Source organism: Empidonax traillii, unplaced genomic scaffold (assembly GCF_003031625.1).
Source record: "Empidonax traillii isolate 1590-97213 ecotype Southwest subspecies unplaced genomic scaffold, ASM303162v1 scaffold336:size770142, whole genome shotgun sequence".
Lineage (NCBI taxonomy): Eukaryota > Metazoa > Chordata > Aves > Passeriformes > Tyrannidae > Empidonax > Empidonax traillii.
Genome location: NW_020955529.1, coordinates 73,490 through 91,199, shown reverse-complemented (window position 1 = coordinate 91,199; position 17,710 = coordinate 73,490). Strand labels below are relative to the sequence as shown.

The following is a 17,710-nucleotide window of genomic DNA, read 5'->3' as shown; positions in this document are numbered from 1 at the left end:
ATGAAGTGCACTTTTTCATCCAAGCCTTTTTTCCTCTCCAGTTCACCCACAGCACTAGCCAGCCATTCACAGTCCTGAACCAACATCCTGGATGGCTTCAGATCCTCAAGGATCTTTGTCAAATGGGTAAAAATCTATCAGGAAAGAAATTTGTGTGACTTCAATGACCACATGATCCTTCACGTAGGTGTCAAACTGCAGAACTGATGTTCTCGTTTTCCAGATAACTGTGTAAGCAAAGAGCCCATATGTACAAAGGTTTTATGGACAGCAACATCAAGATCAATTTACCTACCTGCAAAATATGCTCTTTGCCATGCTACTGTACTTGTGAAAACACAGGAATGTACAAACCAGGGGGTTAGAAATTACCTTAACAGTTCCTGTGACACGCTCTTATTGGATTTACATTCACCAGCAAATCCAAGAAAACAATTTGATAATTTTAGCACAAAGCAGACCAAGAAGGATTTGCTAAGCTGCTTAGAGCCTCGGCTCTGAAATGTTGCAAAGGTTCAGGTTAATGTACATTCCCAGCATAGGCACCATGGATGGACTGTATCTGACATGAACCAGGTTTTGACTCTCTGAAGCCATCTTTTGATCAAGAACGTATCTCATTCTGCATCAAAAATTAGCATGGGAAATATTTTATCAATTTGACAAAGGGAAGAATCAATATTGTTTCATTATGTCATTATTTTAAGCAGATTCTCATCACTATTAAGACACAGGTATGTAAGATCTTTAATAATGTGAACAGCATAACTATGTTACATGCATGAATTTAAACAAAGATGAATATAAACTGACTTGCCTTTAGCTATTATTCAAATCACTAAAGTGATGGATAAAATTCCTTAATGAAAATATTTCTTGGGCGTTTTTAAATCTAATGTATTTTATCAGATGTTTAAAAGCCTGTACTATTTTAACAATACAATTTGCATAGGAAATTGTCACATGAGTTTACTCAGGTTGTTGGATCTGCTACCATAAGGGGTTTGAATTGGGGAATCCAAATGTTCCCTTTAGTTCTATATTCCTAGAATGTGATTTTGCAAAGTGGTCACTGGGAAACAAAAAAGCCCACTGCAACAGTTATCTTAAGTTATGTTTGTTTCCATCTTGCTTTACTTTCTGAATGAAAACCTAATATAAATTTTAGCCCGTTGAATACGATAATAAATTATTTTGGATATACTGTGCCTCTCTGATCCTCACCAAGATTTTCCGTACACAGCAGGTAAAAATTTTATTCTTTTCTATGTTCTGTAGTCTCAACCATGATAATCCAATTAATAGATACTGACGTAGAAGAATTGTTCTTGTTAATCTTTATTTTGCATTTGTAGTTTCTTTATTTGCCTTCCTGAGGAGAAGGAAGGCAAATAAAGAATAAAGAATAAAGCTTTTAGCAGTTGCACCCATGCATTGCATTTCTCAGCATATGTATTCAGTCACATAGGTCTTGGTAGTAAATTACTGAATTTTATAAATACATTTAGACCAAAATAACTATCTGTTATAATCTGATACCAAAATGACAATATGTTTGTAATGTTTACTAGTAAATCCAATTTTTTTTTTTAACACCGAGAGTCTTTTAATTTATGTTACAACATACATTGATATCTAAAAGAGTTGATTCGTTGATATCAGAAGTCCTATTGTTTTCACTGGGGAAAAACAATAATTTAAGCCATACTAGACCTATATCTACACATAACAGCTGTGCTAAGTCTACCTGAACTCAGAAGACAAAACACATTCAACATCTTAAAACTGACTCCTTCACAGCCTAGGCAGATTATCAGACAGGAAAACAAAAACAAAAACAAACGCAAACAAACAAAACCCCAAAATAAAAACAAAATACAAAACTACCCAAAACCTCACAAACAAACAAAAACGTAAACAAAATCAAAACAAAACAAACCCCAAAACAAAACCAAAAACCTCAATCACACTTTGTTTAGGACAAAGAGTGTAGACCTTTCAGATATATTTTGTAGGTATCACAGCAGTCCTGCTATCATCACTTACTCAGACAAGCAGCATCACTAAGGTAGTTCGCAAAGCAGATAAGGTTGAAGATATACAGAAAACATGCACAAGGAAACACTGAAGATACACATTGAGAAATTATTAAAGTTAACTCCCATTTGCCATTCAAATCTGTGAGAAATTACAGTTTATTGTGACATTGTCATTATAGCAGCAATGATGCCCTGAAAGACTCAGTGTTCACTCCTGCATGACAAATCAATACCACAGGTCAACTATGATTAGCCTAGTCATGATGTGCTTGATGAATATTGATGACAGTTATACAGCTGTGATTTCAGATGCCTTTACGAGCAAATCATGAATATAAAAAATGCATTATCAACAGTAATCTATTAAATTTTGAACAGCAAAGCACAGAACATTAATGCTAAGCAGGCATTATTAGCTAAAAAAAAAAAAAAAATCAGTTGTTGCCCTACGTGGTCCTCTTCACGTATAGTTGTACACAATAGCTAGGAATTAGCTTCCCTAAAACTTTACCACTTCAGATTTAAAATAAAAACATCAAACCATTGAATCTATGTAGATTTGGAGGTAAAATTATCTGAGACTCCCCAATTATTATTGTGTAAGCAAGCTTAGTAGTAGTACTTCTACCTGCTTTTTAAACTGTGTGACACAACTGTGGGTTTTTGATCAAGACAACTCGCCAGAGGAGTGGTTGTCTTTAATTTGTCCTCTCTGTCACAAAGCATTGTGCCAAACAGGACAAATTAAAGACAACACCTCCGTGTGCCTATTAATGAGGCACACTGAGCAGAGCATCCTCACTCTCTCTCTCCCTCCCTCAAAAGCCTTCCCAGTCAAACATTAAACCTTAATAATTCTGCTTGGGTGAAAAAAAAAAAAAGGTGGTCTATCAACCATACCAAATTACACAGCAAGGAGGAACAGAACAACTGCTGGATTTATCCGAGCTTTACTTGAATATCTGTAGTATGTCAAGTGGCAAATCTCAGGTTCCTACTTCACTCTGGCAATTACCATATTAACAATTCTTTTTTAAATAAAGATTAAAAAAACCCCAACAACACCACAAAAATATGTATTTTAAATGGCTGAGCCAATATGATTTTATAGATATGGTGACATCCAATCCTATGGATGTGTAAATAAATTACTCTCCCAGTGTGAAAAAGTTGTCCTACCAATGAGACAACAGGAAGAATTCATAGAGGAATGCCGTAGGCTACAGTTTTGTTTGACCTTTAAGCAGTTAGAACTTCACTCTTCAGGTCAGGAAAAAATTAACTAAGAAACTTAAAGAAGAAAATTAGTTTGTTGTTTCTCAATTTCAAGTTATATTTTGACATTTCAGGATGAAAAAAGACATCGCTACTTCTGACTTCTTCTTGGTGTCCATGAAAAGCAGTGCCCGAGGCATCACATCAGCAGTGAATCCTTCTCCATGGCAGTGACAGAGAGGTCAGTTCTGATTTAAACCTGCTCTCTCCTAAAGGTATGCCTTCTTCTAGTAAAACATGCAAATAAAGTGGTAATTAGTGCTTTTACTACTGACGAATAATCCAATCTGGTCATGAGAGTAAATGATGTAGTTTAAAGCTAAAATATTTACAGCCATATTCCACCCATTTAAAGCTGGAATTTGGTAGACTTCATCCATCCAGAATCTTATTATATTCAGGTCTGGAACTGAAGCAGTTGTTTCTTTTACTTTGTAAAAGTGAGCTTCACCAAAAAATATTCTAACTCAAGTTAGAATAAAACACCCTCATCTTAGTACAGTACTACGGTGCAATTCAGAGAAAAAAAATTTCACACTTTCTGATTCCACAATGAACTAATATATTTTTTCTCTGTCTTTTTTTTCTTAAAATTTTAAACAAAGATAAGACCACTGTGGGAAATTACTGGATTACGTTAATAAAATCTGTCTCTCATATCCTTTCTGACTATCAGCAACCATTTTTGGAACTGTGTGTCAATCTGCTGTTCTTCAAGGATTTTATAGCTTTTCTTTGGATTTAAAATAACTTCAGATGAAATCAGAATAAATTATATTTCTCTTATAAATTTTCTTCATGTTTGAATACTGCCAACAGTGCAATTTGAATTAATCTATCCTAATTTCAAGGCTGGTTCTGATGACTTTTGACAGCTTCATACTCCAGATGCAGCTACAATAAAACTAACAGGAATATATTTAGGTTTTTACTTTATTTGGTTTACATAAAGCATAATTTGACCTTTAAATATTTACTAGTTTCAGCAGATAAGATAATTGCAATATAATTGTAAGGTGTACTAACCATGATGCTTTGTGGATTTTTTGTGCTGGGTTTTTTTGGGCAGTTTGTTTGTTTGTTTGTTTGTTTTTATATTTGAATTTGCTTCTTTAGGAAGTTGATATCACTACTTCAGAAACATGTTGTATTGCTCCATTTCAAATATCTTCTTTCAGAGATGGATTTTCTCACTCCCTCTAGAAATTACTTAGCATCCTATATATACATAAAAAATTACCCTTCTTAGCAGAACCCGCTAATAATGACCTTCATATTTTCCAACAGCACAAAAGTCATGCCACTGCACTCAGTAGAGCACAAATGTTACTTTTAAACGAAGTCCTGATAAAAATAAATCAGATATTGATTTATAAAAGCTTATAATAACAGTGTAGAACAATGAGACATTTAGATGGCAATATACACAGGAATGGTGGTTGAACTGCACATACCCTATTGCTGGAAGCAAATATCACAAGCTGCTCATGACAGATTTTTAATTAACATATATTACCTCCTCCAAATAGAGAGGATGGTGTAAATCAAAACACCTTCTCTGACTTAGAGGGAGCTCTGCCAATACGCTTCAGCTGAGGATCTGTCCCTCAGACCTGCATGCTGCAGTCTGGGTTTAATAAAAGTGTTTTGTGCCTTAGCACGCAGATCTAATCACACAGTCTGTCTAATTTGGCTCTACAGAGGCCTGGTTTCCTTAATCCACCATGGGTATACATAAATGGTTCCATTTATATACAAATGAACAATAATAATGTGTGGCCATACATGCACCTGAGATGAACAGACCTACCAATGCAGTACAGAGCCTTACATCCTAAAATATATTTATTTCACTGGAACAAAGTCAATACTCAGTGGGTGAGAACTCAGGCTTTCCATGTGGACAAAGAAGCTCCCATAAAGCAGCACAGGCTCACACTTGGGCAACTGTTTACATTTTCTTATGCACATCCCTGTCCCTTTCAGATGGTACATTCCCCTGGAAGAACATTTACTAGCTCTGTAAAACCAGCATCTCACACGCTAAATCCTCGAAGTCCCTGCATGAAGCAATTAATTATTAATAAACCCTGCAGACCAACCTACAGCATTCATCACATGGCTTACTATTTCTGCACCCTGCAAGTACAGTCAAGGATCATTTACAGGCAAAAGGTGGGATTTCCTCCTTCTCCATCATCAGAATTTGTTAAACCTCCATTCCATGTCTGACACAGAAACTCAGAGAAGTTTTTTGCCAGCCTATCAGGATAAACAGACTTGTTCTTTGAAAGCCCTTCAATCAGATGTACCAGGAAGTAAATAAAACAAAGAAAAAGGCCTTCTGGAAGTTATCGAACTCCCAAAGTTTCAGAGAATTTGGAGTCTTTAATACATGGTTTCTGTTTCAGGGAAAGTTTGAGAGTATTTGCTACAAGAAGATTCTGTATTAAGCTTTGCAGGTCCATCATGCTGTCCTATCATTCTCTGTAGCCTCATCTTCAGCAGAGCAAGAAGTGTGGTGTGTACTGTAAAGGTACTGCAGACTTAAAATATGACCAGGTCTAGACTATAGTTTTGCAAGTATAAAGTGTGATGGGCGTTTGCTGATGTCACAATGTCAGCAAAACTTCTCATGGCCATAAATACGTGAGGGAAAGGAATGGATTCATTTAACAAAGTATCAGGGATGTACTAAATGTAGCTTCATCCACTCATTAGCATTCTGCCAGCACAAGTATAGTTTCATTTGTGAAATGCATACAGCTTCTGTCATTTGCTAGTGTAGATGAAAGTAATGCTGGGAGTATTAGCCCTCCCATAACCCAGGCAAATTAACTAGCATCTTTGCCTTTCTTTTTCCTTTTTAATAGGGAGTGTGTGTGTGTGGCCATATGTTTGTGTGTGTGTGTTAAAAATAGATGACTAAAATGCTTAGCTCCTTAGTAAGCAGTAGAATTCAGTTCAATGTGCCCTGCAGTGTTGTAACATTAGCATGTCTAATGAGATGGGCATAATATGAACTCTAATGGCACACTATAAAATAGATCTGAAGGCAGGTACATAAACATCCATGCTTATGGTAGCATTTTTGTTTTCTTTTATGCTCATCATACTAACTTTAATGTTGTGAAGAAATCTGTGAATACATGAACTGGACTTAAACAGATGTGCACATTAAGTGCTCCGATTGACAGTGAGAAGGTCATGGAACAAATTGGAACTGAGTCCATGTTACACCCCAATACGCACATAGTATGGATGCTGAGTTCTCAGGAACAACTGTTTCACTCTAAAAATCTAATCCTACTTTTTCCTTTCTATTTGCCAATAGTATATGAGCTTAACTTGGAAGCTCTGCCCAGATTCCCCAAAAATACACTCCAGCAATAGTCCACAAAAAGGCCCTAGCCAACAGCAGTCCTCAAAGAGTGTCAAACTACATGCCTGGTGAAAGCAAAGACCAAACTATATCTAGTCTGATGGTAAAATCTCAAACTGTGTATTATTTATGTGTGGAGGGCATACTCAAGAGACAATGTCATTCATACCCATTAAATGTCATTTGCAAATAATATTTACCCAACTAGAAAGCACTGAATCATTGTTCTGAATAAAACACCAGCAGTCTGGGTAGGAAATTGGACTGCCTAAGAGATTGCCAAAAACCTCTAGTCTCACTAATTTTCAGCTACACTAATAACATTTGGCTAATAACTTCTGGCTCCATTCTTATTTACCAAATTTAACATGTTTACTCTCTCTTTCTGACACTTGTAGTGCCACCTGGTACCTACCTTCTCCAGCTTTCTATACACCATCACTGGTGATTACAAATAGATGATACCCATTATATAAGTTCATCTCTTGGTCTCAGTGTAACAAGTACTAAGAGAAAGGAAACTTCTAGGAAGTCAGAGCTCAGATCTAACACTGACAGCATAAGCACTTCTCATCATTGCAGGATGACAGGAGATGATCACAACACTGCTGGGTCACATTACATCACTTTCATCTATAATCTGATCAAAGAGAGGCTTGGTCTTACCCCAGCACCTGAAATAGCAACAATGTTCTGGACACATCTGCATAGCACATTTTAGCATTTACAATATGTGATTCCAGATTTGTACAAAAAGTAGCAGAGCAACTGGAGAGCAGTCCTCAAAATCTAAGACAACTGCCAGCAAATTCCAGAGGTTACTATAATGAGGAACAAAAATCCTCGGGAACAATTATTTCTGCTGTAGTAATTAACACCCTGAGACATGCAGCTCTCTTCTGTCCCTGAATATTTGCACAGACAAACTAGCAATCCTACCAGCAGTAAGTAACTACCACACTTCCATAGGCCAGGACCTTGCCAAATTCAAGCTGTTAATACTTGTCCTTAATGAAGTAGTTTGGATAGACAAGGATTTTCTAAACTAATGTAAAGGTGTGAAAGCTTGTAAATGGCCTCTTAAAAGACTATCTATGACTTTATCTTTTTTAGTTATTAAAAAAAAAATCATAAATAGCTAAAATAGTTGAAAAGGGAAAAAAAAAAAACAAACTTGGATTGCTATAACTGCTGCTTCTGCCTTTCCTCTTTTCATAGCTTTATAGTCTTGCAACCCTCCATTCTGGCTTTTTCTAACTTGGGCCTTGAACTTGCAACAAGCTCCCCTCAGAGTCCTGTGGAAGACTGTGTGGTTGTACACCCATGAAACAGGTTGTGCAACAGGACCTTGTGGTGAGACAGTGACTTGTTTTGTGTGTGCACCATGCCCAGCGCAACCAGGTCCTAACACCACATGGCTCCTTGGCACGGGAGCTGTACAGAGAATAGACTAAACAGAACTCCACGAGGTGAGGGTGAAGCGATGCTGTTTATGGGCAGTGGCAGCAACCACAGAGGTAACACCAACGACGGGAAGGAGGAGAACTGGGATTACCTGCTGTGCCTGCTGCAGCAGCTCCATTCGCTCGTGCAAGATCTGGCTGTCAAACTCACGGCTCTGCCTCAGGATCTGCCGCCGCACCTTCTCCACTGCAGCTCGCAAGTCCTCCCTCTGCGCTTCTGTCAGCGACTCGCTCGCCCGCCTTCCTGGATCCTGCTGCAGGGCATTATACAGCGTGGCTTCCAGCTCCTGGATTTTCTAATGCAACCCAAATCACACACAGACAGGCTGACATTTGAATCCAGCAAGCAAACGACCCACCAACAGCTAGAGGAGAAGACCAGCAAGCAAAGCCTTAGGCAGGAGGGAAGGACAGACACAGACAGGTGGACGGAAAGCGGCAGTCGTGAGTAGTGAGGAGCATTCCACACAGAGTGCACGCAGCCTCCTGGCACTGATTTACACCCAAGCGATGGTTCCCATTCTAGTAAATGATAGATTCTTCTGTTTAAGAAAGATTGAGATGATAGGTCTGCACTCAACCCCTGATAAAACTCCAAATCCTGATGCTGAACATAACAAATTTAATGCGAACTAACAGATTTCCTTCAACTGCAACTGAATTGTTAAGCCATCCTATAAAATAAAAAGACCACAGGAAAAACTGTGAACAGAAATCTTTCTCTCTCTCTCTGGTCCTACTACCCTGACATTCATGGCTTCAAGTCCATGTCAGTGGCTTAGTTCTAAGTTTCCATAAGCAATGGAGAGAGGAACACACCTATACTTGTATACATTAATCCCTCATCCATCTCTTGCTGTTTGCCAGATTCCTAATGTGATTCTCATGCACTGACCAAAACTGCAGTACTTTGCAAAGCAGAAAACACAGGAGAACTTCACATTGGCATGGAGAACTGTATTCCCAAGAGAAAAGAAAGGAATCATGGCAGTGTTTGCCTTATTACTGGGGTTAGCATGATCCTATTAAAAACCAGCATCCAGACTGACAATATTTGGATCAAGAGCATCTGATCACATCCCTTTAGCCCTCATAACACCTTTGTGAGGTAGGTAATTCCATCCATATTAGTGATGCATAAACAGATGCGCAGAGAGGTTAAATGGCTTGCCCAAGGTCACAGTGCTAGAAATAGAGCCTGCTTGCTTTTATCTCTGTTATCTGCTCTGAGCACTAGACCTTGCTTCTTCTCTGAAAATATCTTCCCCATAAGAAACATTTACAATGTATAAATAATTGTTCAGAACATTGTTGATTTTCTGACGTCTCACTATTAACAAAGTTGGGTGTGCAGTTTTATCAATTCCTTGATAATTCCTAATTGTTACTCAGCCTGAAAAAGGCAAGGTTGTAGCTTCCCTTTTGAAAACTAGGAAGAGTAAGGTTGGATTAGGACCACGCAGAAAGGAATCCCATAGGAAGAACAGGCATTCCTGATTTAAGATAGGTTAGCAGCAGTAATACTTACAAATGCTTCAGGAAAAGAAATATTAGAAAAGTTCTAAACTTCTGATGTATTCTACTAGTCACAGTTTTTTGCACACATAAACGAGCTCTTCTCATTCCAGAAGTACTAACAAGGTGTTTGTATATCATAGAATAAAAAAACATTACACTTGTAGGTACTATAAGCCATTTCCTAAGTTTTCATTTAAGTAATAGTTGATTTCTAGTCCAGCAGAAAAAGCGATAAAAAGTAAAAAATAACCCTATTTATAATTAAAAGAAACAAAACCCCCTGCATTTTATGCAATCTGTTCAAATAGAAAAATTTAATGACTGTTCTTTTCCTACCATGTAAGCCTGGTCCAGAGCTTGCTTCCTGTAGTCGAGTTCTTCCTCTAAATAACCCTTCTGTTTACTGAACAGGTCCTGAGCAATAATAAAAACAAGGGAGTGTTTGTTCTTTATCCTAATTCATGAAGAACCATAAATGCCATCATTTTTACACAGGCTTTCCATTTGAAAGCAAACGAACACCTACAGCAAATGACCACATTCATCCTAAGGATAATTGGAACATGAAATTTACAGTATTAGCACTTCAAATATGTATATTATATTAACAAGTTGTACCTAGAAAGCATTGACCTCTACGCCAGTGTACAAACCTGTCTGGACCTGACGGAAGTGCACAGAGCAGCAAGAGGTGAAAGGGGATGTGCATGCATGTGGTCAATAGCCATAACTTGCACAGGGCAGGACAAGGGAGAGAAAAGAGAAACACAAGTGAGGGTATTTTATGGCTTTTCTGAAAATGTCCCATGTGTATCCTTAAGGAAATCATGGGGCAAACCCTAATTTCTGTTGTCTAGCCCGTTCTTCTAGGGAGGAAACATGAACAGGCAGGTCTGCAGCTGGGTTCTGCAGCACCCGTGCTGCTGACGCAGAAGTAACAATTCAATCTTCAAGCCCATTTGAAATGGGTAAAGTGATGCCCAGAGAGGTTGAGCGACTAGATGAAGAGCTGAGAAATTTTCAAGATGCCTAGGATTGAGAGAAGTTTTTTACTTTTGTTTTTAAAAATAAGGCTACTCTCACAGTTATTTCATATATATATAAATATTAATACCAAAGACTGGGATTTCAGTGGAACTCGGTATCCAAAAGCATGATGTTGCAAGCAAGTTGTGGGCATTCAAATGGTTGTCTGAATAGTCAAGCCTTTAGAGTGTTTTGGATCATGGAATCATAGGATTGTGTGGATTGGAAGGGACTTGAAAGACTATCTCATTCCAACCCTCGCACCATGGGCAAGGACACCTTCCCCTAGATCAGGTTGGGTGATAGTAAGCAGAACATAAAATAGTTATTTGATTTTATTAGCTTTTTATTCAAGACATGTTTTCACGCTCAAAAAAATTAGTAGTATACCAGAAAGCAGAGAAGCCCTTTGATTGAATTTAATATTTTCCATCATTCTTTTTTCTATTCAACAAATTTTTTAATTTTCTCAACATATAGAATAATTGCCAAATTAAATGCACAGGGTTCTTAAGATGATTTACTGCAGCCTTTACTAAAAGTATCAAAAAAATCAAATATTGCTGGTCCAGTTAGTTTATTGGATATGTGATTGCCCCAAAGTCACTTATTTGGCCAAACTTTGCCTTCAAACATATATGTGGACTTCTGACAACTTTGCTGTCAGCTGCCAGTGTAGCACTGACACAGAGTTTGCCTAAGCATGAACCATGATGATGAATTCTCAATCCAAACATCTACTTTAAAACAAATTCATGCTAATCAACAAATTAATGCTTTGGAGGGGCTCAGAGCACAAAGTGACTACAGATGACCTCCCACATGTTAAAAGCAATCCAGAACTGGTGACAGTAGAAACATATAAGACCAATATTAAAGGACTCAGAGGAATAAGGTGCTATTTGTTCTCTGTATAAGAAGCATAATGTTTATTATTAATTTATTTTGTAAACTTCTTCTTTTAATTACCCATTAATAAATACTGAAGGCAAAGCCAAAGTGTAAGTCAGGCCTTGATCTTGGGGCTGGAACTTGATTACCCACAGATGGGCATCTATAGCTATGATACCCATTTTAGAATATGTTACTTCAGCTACTGGTCCAGAAGGGCAGGGCTCTCCAATAAGTCCCATAGGACGTATTTGTCAGGCCCTTGTGGACATCTCCAGAACTCTGAAGAATGTAATATGGCATTAGACGCCATGCTTATGCAACTGAATCCCACCTTAACTACCCAAGGGGTATCATTTTCTGATGGGGATGGATTACAGCAAAAACTGGTGGCTGTTGTACAAGATGCAACCACCATGAACTGCATAGTGCTTACAGGTGTCTGACACCACAGAACTAGACTAACTTGTCAGAGACTACAGAGGGGTTCAGATCAGCTCAGCTGAGTTTACCACCAGATCCCAGAAAAGCAACACAGCTGCCCTGATCATGTTACTTCTCAAAAAGGTGCAGTAAAAGCTGCCCACAAAAAGCAAGAGGGAAGGAAACATGAATAGGACCCCAAGCCCTTAGATGGGTTCCAAGGACAATTAAACCAGCGCTTAGTTCTTCCAAAAGCATCATGCTAGAATGTTATTTCATTTCATGATTGAGTCAATCATTAGTGATGCAGATTCTTAGATTGCTGTGCTAAACAAATAGATGCAAGGGCTACTAGAAGTAAGAGTTGAAAACATCACAGATAGTAAGTGAGAAGATAATAATTCTAGTTATAAAGAAATTATGTTTTTCCAATTCTTTTTACAAAAGAATTTAGTATTTGGGGGCACTTTGCCTTCTGAAAACTTCTGCATTTTTCCATAAGAAGAGTTAAAATAAAGAAATACTAAATTTGGGAAGGATAATATCTATGATACATTACAATCAGTATGAAAGGCTACACTCAACAGAGAACAGTCTGAGCACCTCTTTTGTTTGTGGCTCAAACACACACTTCTTCAGTGGCCATGGGCAAATCACTTAACCTCGCTGTCTCATTGTCCCATTCTTTAGGATGAATGCAATGCTAATTATTTATCTACCTGTAAAAGGTGTGGTGAGGATTAATCAGCGTTTGGAAAACCATTTGAAGATGTGAAGCACAGCATGCATGGCAAACCAATAAAAATGAACACATTCTAAAATTCTTTGTTCAACATATGGAAAAATAGGGTCAGTTTGTTCTGCAAGACAGAATTGTTTTTGAGAAAACATTCTGTCTTTAGGCGTGAAGACCATGGGACAAGAATGGTCATCTGGAGTAAGAGGTCTTGACAACTTGTCCAGAAGCTGAGTACCAGAGAGCAAAGAAATACCCTTACAAATTCTAGTAACATGACCTCAAGATTCAAAAGACAATACTGTTGCCAGACAAAATAATACACAGGGAACGCACAGACAATTTCATTCTGTTTGGTCAATACACTCTGTAGTTATGCATTTGTGCCCTAATTTGTATATAATATGCTATTTTTGTTCTATACAGATTTGACATTTTCCTTTCATCCCAAAGAATATAAGCAATAGATTGTTCTAGAAACCTTTGCCTATTTTACCATGAAGCAATCTCTGTTAAGCAGAGAAAGGCAGCAAATCAACTTGGGATGAAGTTTATACACATTCCCTCGAGATGAGTTTTAGCTTTGAATTATACTTTTAGCTACTGTTCCTTACCTTTTCATTCTCCAGGTCTAACATCTTCTGTGTCAGTGCAGCTTCTGTCCCCTCTATCTGTTTCAACCACTACAGGAACATAGCAGTGTGAAGAGGAAAAAAACAGGACATGAAAAAAAAAAAAATAGAGCTTTTGAAAAAATTAGTATCAAACATTTTGCAAGTTGGTTGCCAACACTTCCAGGCACATGCTATCTGTCCACTTTGAAGTTCCACATAAATAAACAGGTGGTGAGAATGTGGGCAAAATGGAAGACTGCATAGACATACTAAGGACTAACAAGTGAAGTTTGCTTTCCCACAGTAAATAAACTTTTTCCCCCTGTAAAGTTCAAGATACAAAATAGACTTAGGTCAAGAATGCAAAATCAACCTGACTGTTTCTTACATGATACACCAACAAGCACAGTGCTTGTTGGCCTGATTTGCAAAACCATCACCTAACTTCAGGCATCCACACCTTCATTTTTCCAGAGGGTAATTTAAAATATAGACAAGGTGGAAAACCCAATCCTTGATTTTGCACAGTTTGCAGCACTCTTTGTGGGAAGAGGCTCACTTCTGAAACATCAATAATATAGAGAAAAGAAACAAAACAGACAGACAGACAGATAGATGGAAGTTCTTGTCTTTGCTACAATGAATGCTCCGTTCTGGTGACCAAAAAAAACAATCAGAATGAAGAAGAATGGCATTCTTTGCTTTCCAAAGAAAAAAATCACTTCCTGTAATAGCTAAATGCATGGATACAAGTTTCATGCTTAATTACTAACCATCATTGGGATTATATTAATATTTTACATTTAAGTTTATTGAAATGGATGAGAAAGCTCACTTCTGAATTAATTGTTTTATTTCATTTCTCTACAGGTCTACAATAAGGATCAATTACTAGCTTACAGAGATCACAGTTTAGATAATGCTTCTTTTTGTAGCACCAGCTACTATTAAAACCAGCTGTAACTTTGCCGCTGATAATTATCACTGTCCTCAAATGCCTTGCTTACTAACATTGGACTACCCATATTTGCTTTAATTCTTTTGGTGAGCATGGCACATCAGCTTTTTTTAATTTATAGTTTTAATGAATTCATGAGGGCTCAGACTCAAAGGAACTAATGACACACCAGGATTTTTTCTCCAAAGATTTAGATATGAAATTTCAAACATAAGTTTACAAATACACAAAATATAAATTCAATATTTCATAATTTTGGACCTTCCACTATTTAAGAGACCAGTGAATAAAAACGGAAACTTGTTTTACCTACTTAACTTTCTAAAGAAAAAAAAAAATGAACAGCAACCCTATATTCTCCAGGGATTCTATTTTCATAATCTTTGTTTTCTTAATTTTGAAGGTGACAAGCTGAAGATATTCCTAAGGGAAGCCTCACCACTGATATTCAGCAAGACTGTGAGCATTCTAAACCTCAGAACTGATAGAAATGGGCATCTCTCACAGCTACCCTCAATCATGTAAAGGGCTATTTGCAAAAATTAGAGGTCTAATTTTTTTGAAGATATGAATGATATGCAAAACTAAATGTTGATTCTGATCTTCCTATGCCTGTAAGCCTTTCTGGAACCAAGAGGGACAGAAGAGACAACCATGTATTTAGGAGCCTCTATCTTAGCCTTTTGTACTGAGGTTCACCTTCACTTTTAATGCTACAACACAATGTAAAACATATGGATTTTAGCACTTTTCCTCATATTTGGTTTGCTTATAGCAATCACTCACTCAAACTAATGATTTTTAAATTACCTAATGTAGATTACCTACTTCAAGGTATTTAGATAAGCAGATTATCAAAATTATACCAAATAAAGTAATTACTGCAAAATGCTCAAATTTTAATTTCAAAGTTCTGATTCTGAATTTCAAGAATGCATCTAGGAAAGATTTAACAGAAACATATGAAAAGGACAGAATTTTTTTTAGAGAAATATGCAAGTCTTGCTTAGTTCTAAGTATCACTGCTATTCATATACAGATTATATTCTCTCTGTAACTGGGAAGAACTGGTCAGGCAGAAAAGAGTGACCTGACTGAATATTTACCTTGTACAAACTACTTTTTCTCTATGCCCACTATTTTACAGAGAAAAGGACCACTGATTGCTTTGAGTTTTTTCAGTCACCCACAGAAATGAGCCTGAAATGGACCATGGGCACCTTACCAAGGATGTCACAGCACCACGTTCCCAGAGCACTGAGGACATCGGCACTTCTGAGAATGAAACCTCTTGTGTTAAGTGGCTTTTTAGTACTTTATGCTAGAGGAATATCTCTAAAACATGTCTTTATTTTTAAACTGGGGTTATTTTGTAAGTTTGATTTTACCTTAAGACATCACAATCCCAACATTCATGTAAGGATGAATACATGCTCAAATCCAGATGACCCAAACAGAAAAATCATGCTTCTCCAGCAAAGTGATGTGATATCAGAAGGCATGGTCACTTTTCAGCAAAGAAAAACATTTTTCTGAATTCTACCTTTTCACAGAGGGAAAGCACAGTTCCGGCTTGGATTATTGCAACCTGCTCTTCATTTCTCAAATTCTAAAATACAAAAAGATGCATTTTAAAGTGGGTCAAAAATTCATCCTTTAACACAAGAAATAACTGTACTTCAAAAAATAAATAACTTATAACATTTAGAATCATAGACATGACCAAAAAGCATCCCATGATTGAAAGTCTTAAAACTTAAACCAGGAGTGCTTAGTTTCCACTCAATTTCAGTCCATCACCTCCCCAACACCTTAGCAACAGTTTATTATTTGATGAAAATTAATTGGTTTCTGTCAGGGATTTTGAATTTTTTTTCCCCTAGGCCTGTTAATTGGACTATGGCCCAACAGCAATGAATCTCCCCTTCATGCACTTTCAGAAGTAGACTTCCCATTAATGAAAACAATGCAAAGATCAAGTACCATAGGAACCTCCACAAAACTTTCAACATAATATGCAAATCTAGAACTTAAAACCAACATTATAAAGACCTCAGACTGTTAAACCCAGCTATAAACTGGACCCGTCTCCCTGGATGTTCATGCCACAACTGCATGACCAAGATGTTATTCTGTATTTGGCACTATAGAAGAAGAAAGGGAGACAGTTATCCTTGCCTCTCTCCCAGAAAATCCACTCCTGGCAGAAAAAAGCCTTCACAGTACTAGGTGTTACTATTACTACTCAAAAGATAAAACTCACAAACAACTTGGTCTGGCTTTCATTTCTGTTTTAAATCTAGTTTTATTTCCTTTTATATCTGGTCTGGGTTTTATTTTTTCCCTCTGCTTACCTCAGTGCCTTTTTCTACATCATTTAGTCAAGACCAAATCCTAGCTTAAAAAAATACACTTTTCACTGGTATCAGTTTAACTAAAAGATTTCAAGTTTTTAAAACTAGTACCTAACCATTCATATTCTTCATACAAATACATATAGGCATATAAAAATCACCCTCTGCATTTTCTTGGATGTTATTATCTGTTGTGGGAAAAAATGCATTAAATTAACCATACAACTGAAGGCATATTTAAAATTAAAAATTTTTTACCCCATTATCTCCAAGAATATCTAGTTTCTTCATAAGTTCAGATATATTCACATCCTGAAAAAAGATGTTCAACATTTAATTTTTTTGAAGTAGGTGAGAAATAGTTTTTATATGCTACATTTTATGTACCCTTTATTCACTTCTGTTTGCAAAAAGACTAGAAATGTAAATAAGTGAAACATTAGTTTTGCATCACAATTACAAAAGTGTTATTGATGCTTTCAAAGACAAAACAAAATGTCACTTTTGATTACAGCAAGCAACCTGGGTATCTGTGCATGAGGGCAGAATGTTCCTGCATCATTCACATTTATCATCCTGCTAGTGTATGTAGAGGAAAGACCAAAAAAAACAGGCTTAAAAGAGTGTTGAAATACAAAAGGCTTAAAAATAATTTTTTTTGTTTATTTGGAGTGGAGCATCAACCACATCAACCTACAGAAATTAAAAGGACAAAGAGAATGAACAAAACAATTGCTAAGAAGGTTCCCTGGGTGATTTGCTGTTTGCTTTTTATTTTGTTTTTGTTAAACAAAAGTATGGGGTTTCAAATCAACCTTACAATGCCAGAAGGGAATGTGCACAGAGGGCTGTACATGCTCCTCCAAACACCATCAGCTCATAACCTTTGTGGGTAGAAAGCTATGTTTCTCTGCCAGTCAGCTCTCAGATCCACAAAAAGAGCTGAACAATCCATCCTTACTAAGACCCAGCCACTGAAATAAAGAAAAACACTGCTCTGATTTAAAAAAAAAAAAAAAAAAAAAAAAAAA

At 36.9% G+C, this 17,710-nt stretch overlaps 1 protein-coding gene and 1 long non-coding RNA gene across 8 annotated transcripts in view; one reads left to right on the top strand and one right to left on the bottom strand.

Annotated features, from left to right (window-relative positions):
- The window catches only part of JAKMIP1 (janus kinase and microtubule interacting protein 1), a 101,936-nt gene that overhangs the window by 12,580 nt on the left and 71,646 nt on the right, over positions 1-17,710 (bottom strand). For 4 of the 7 annotated variants that reach the window (XM_027891981.1, XM_027891982.1, XM_027891983.1 and 1 more), the window contains 5 exons: positions 16,938-16,991; positions 15,869-15,934; positions 13,368-13,436; positions 10,014-10,091; positions 8,252-8,455 (listed from right to left, as the gene is read on the bottom strand). In XM_027891981.1, the coding sequence (XP_027747782.1) occupies positions 8,252-8,455; positions 10,014-10,091; positions 13,368-13,436; positions 15,869-15,934; positions 16,938-16,991 (471 nt within the window). The remainder of the gene's footprint in view (positions 1-8,251; positions 8,456-10,013; positions 10,092-13,367; positions 13,437-15,868; positions 15,935-16,937; positions 16,992-17,710) is intronic. The other 3 variants (XM_027891986.1, XM_027891988.1, XM_027891985.1) reach the window with 2 other exon arrangements.
- LOC114061473 lies at positions 3,395-14,885 on the top strand. Its single transcript, XR_003572129.1, has 3 exons — positions 3,395-3,529; positions 9,027-9,267; positions 14,729-14,885. It is a non-coding gene; the product is annotated as an uncharacterized LOC114061473 (long non-coding RNA).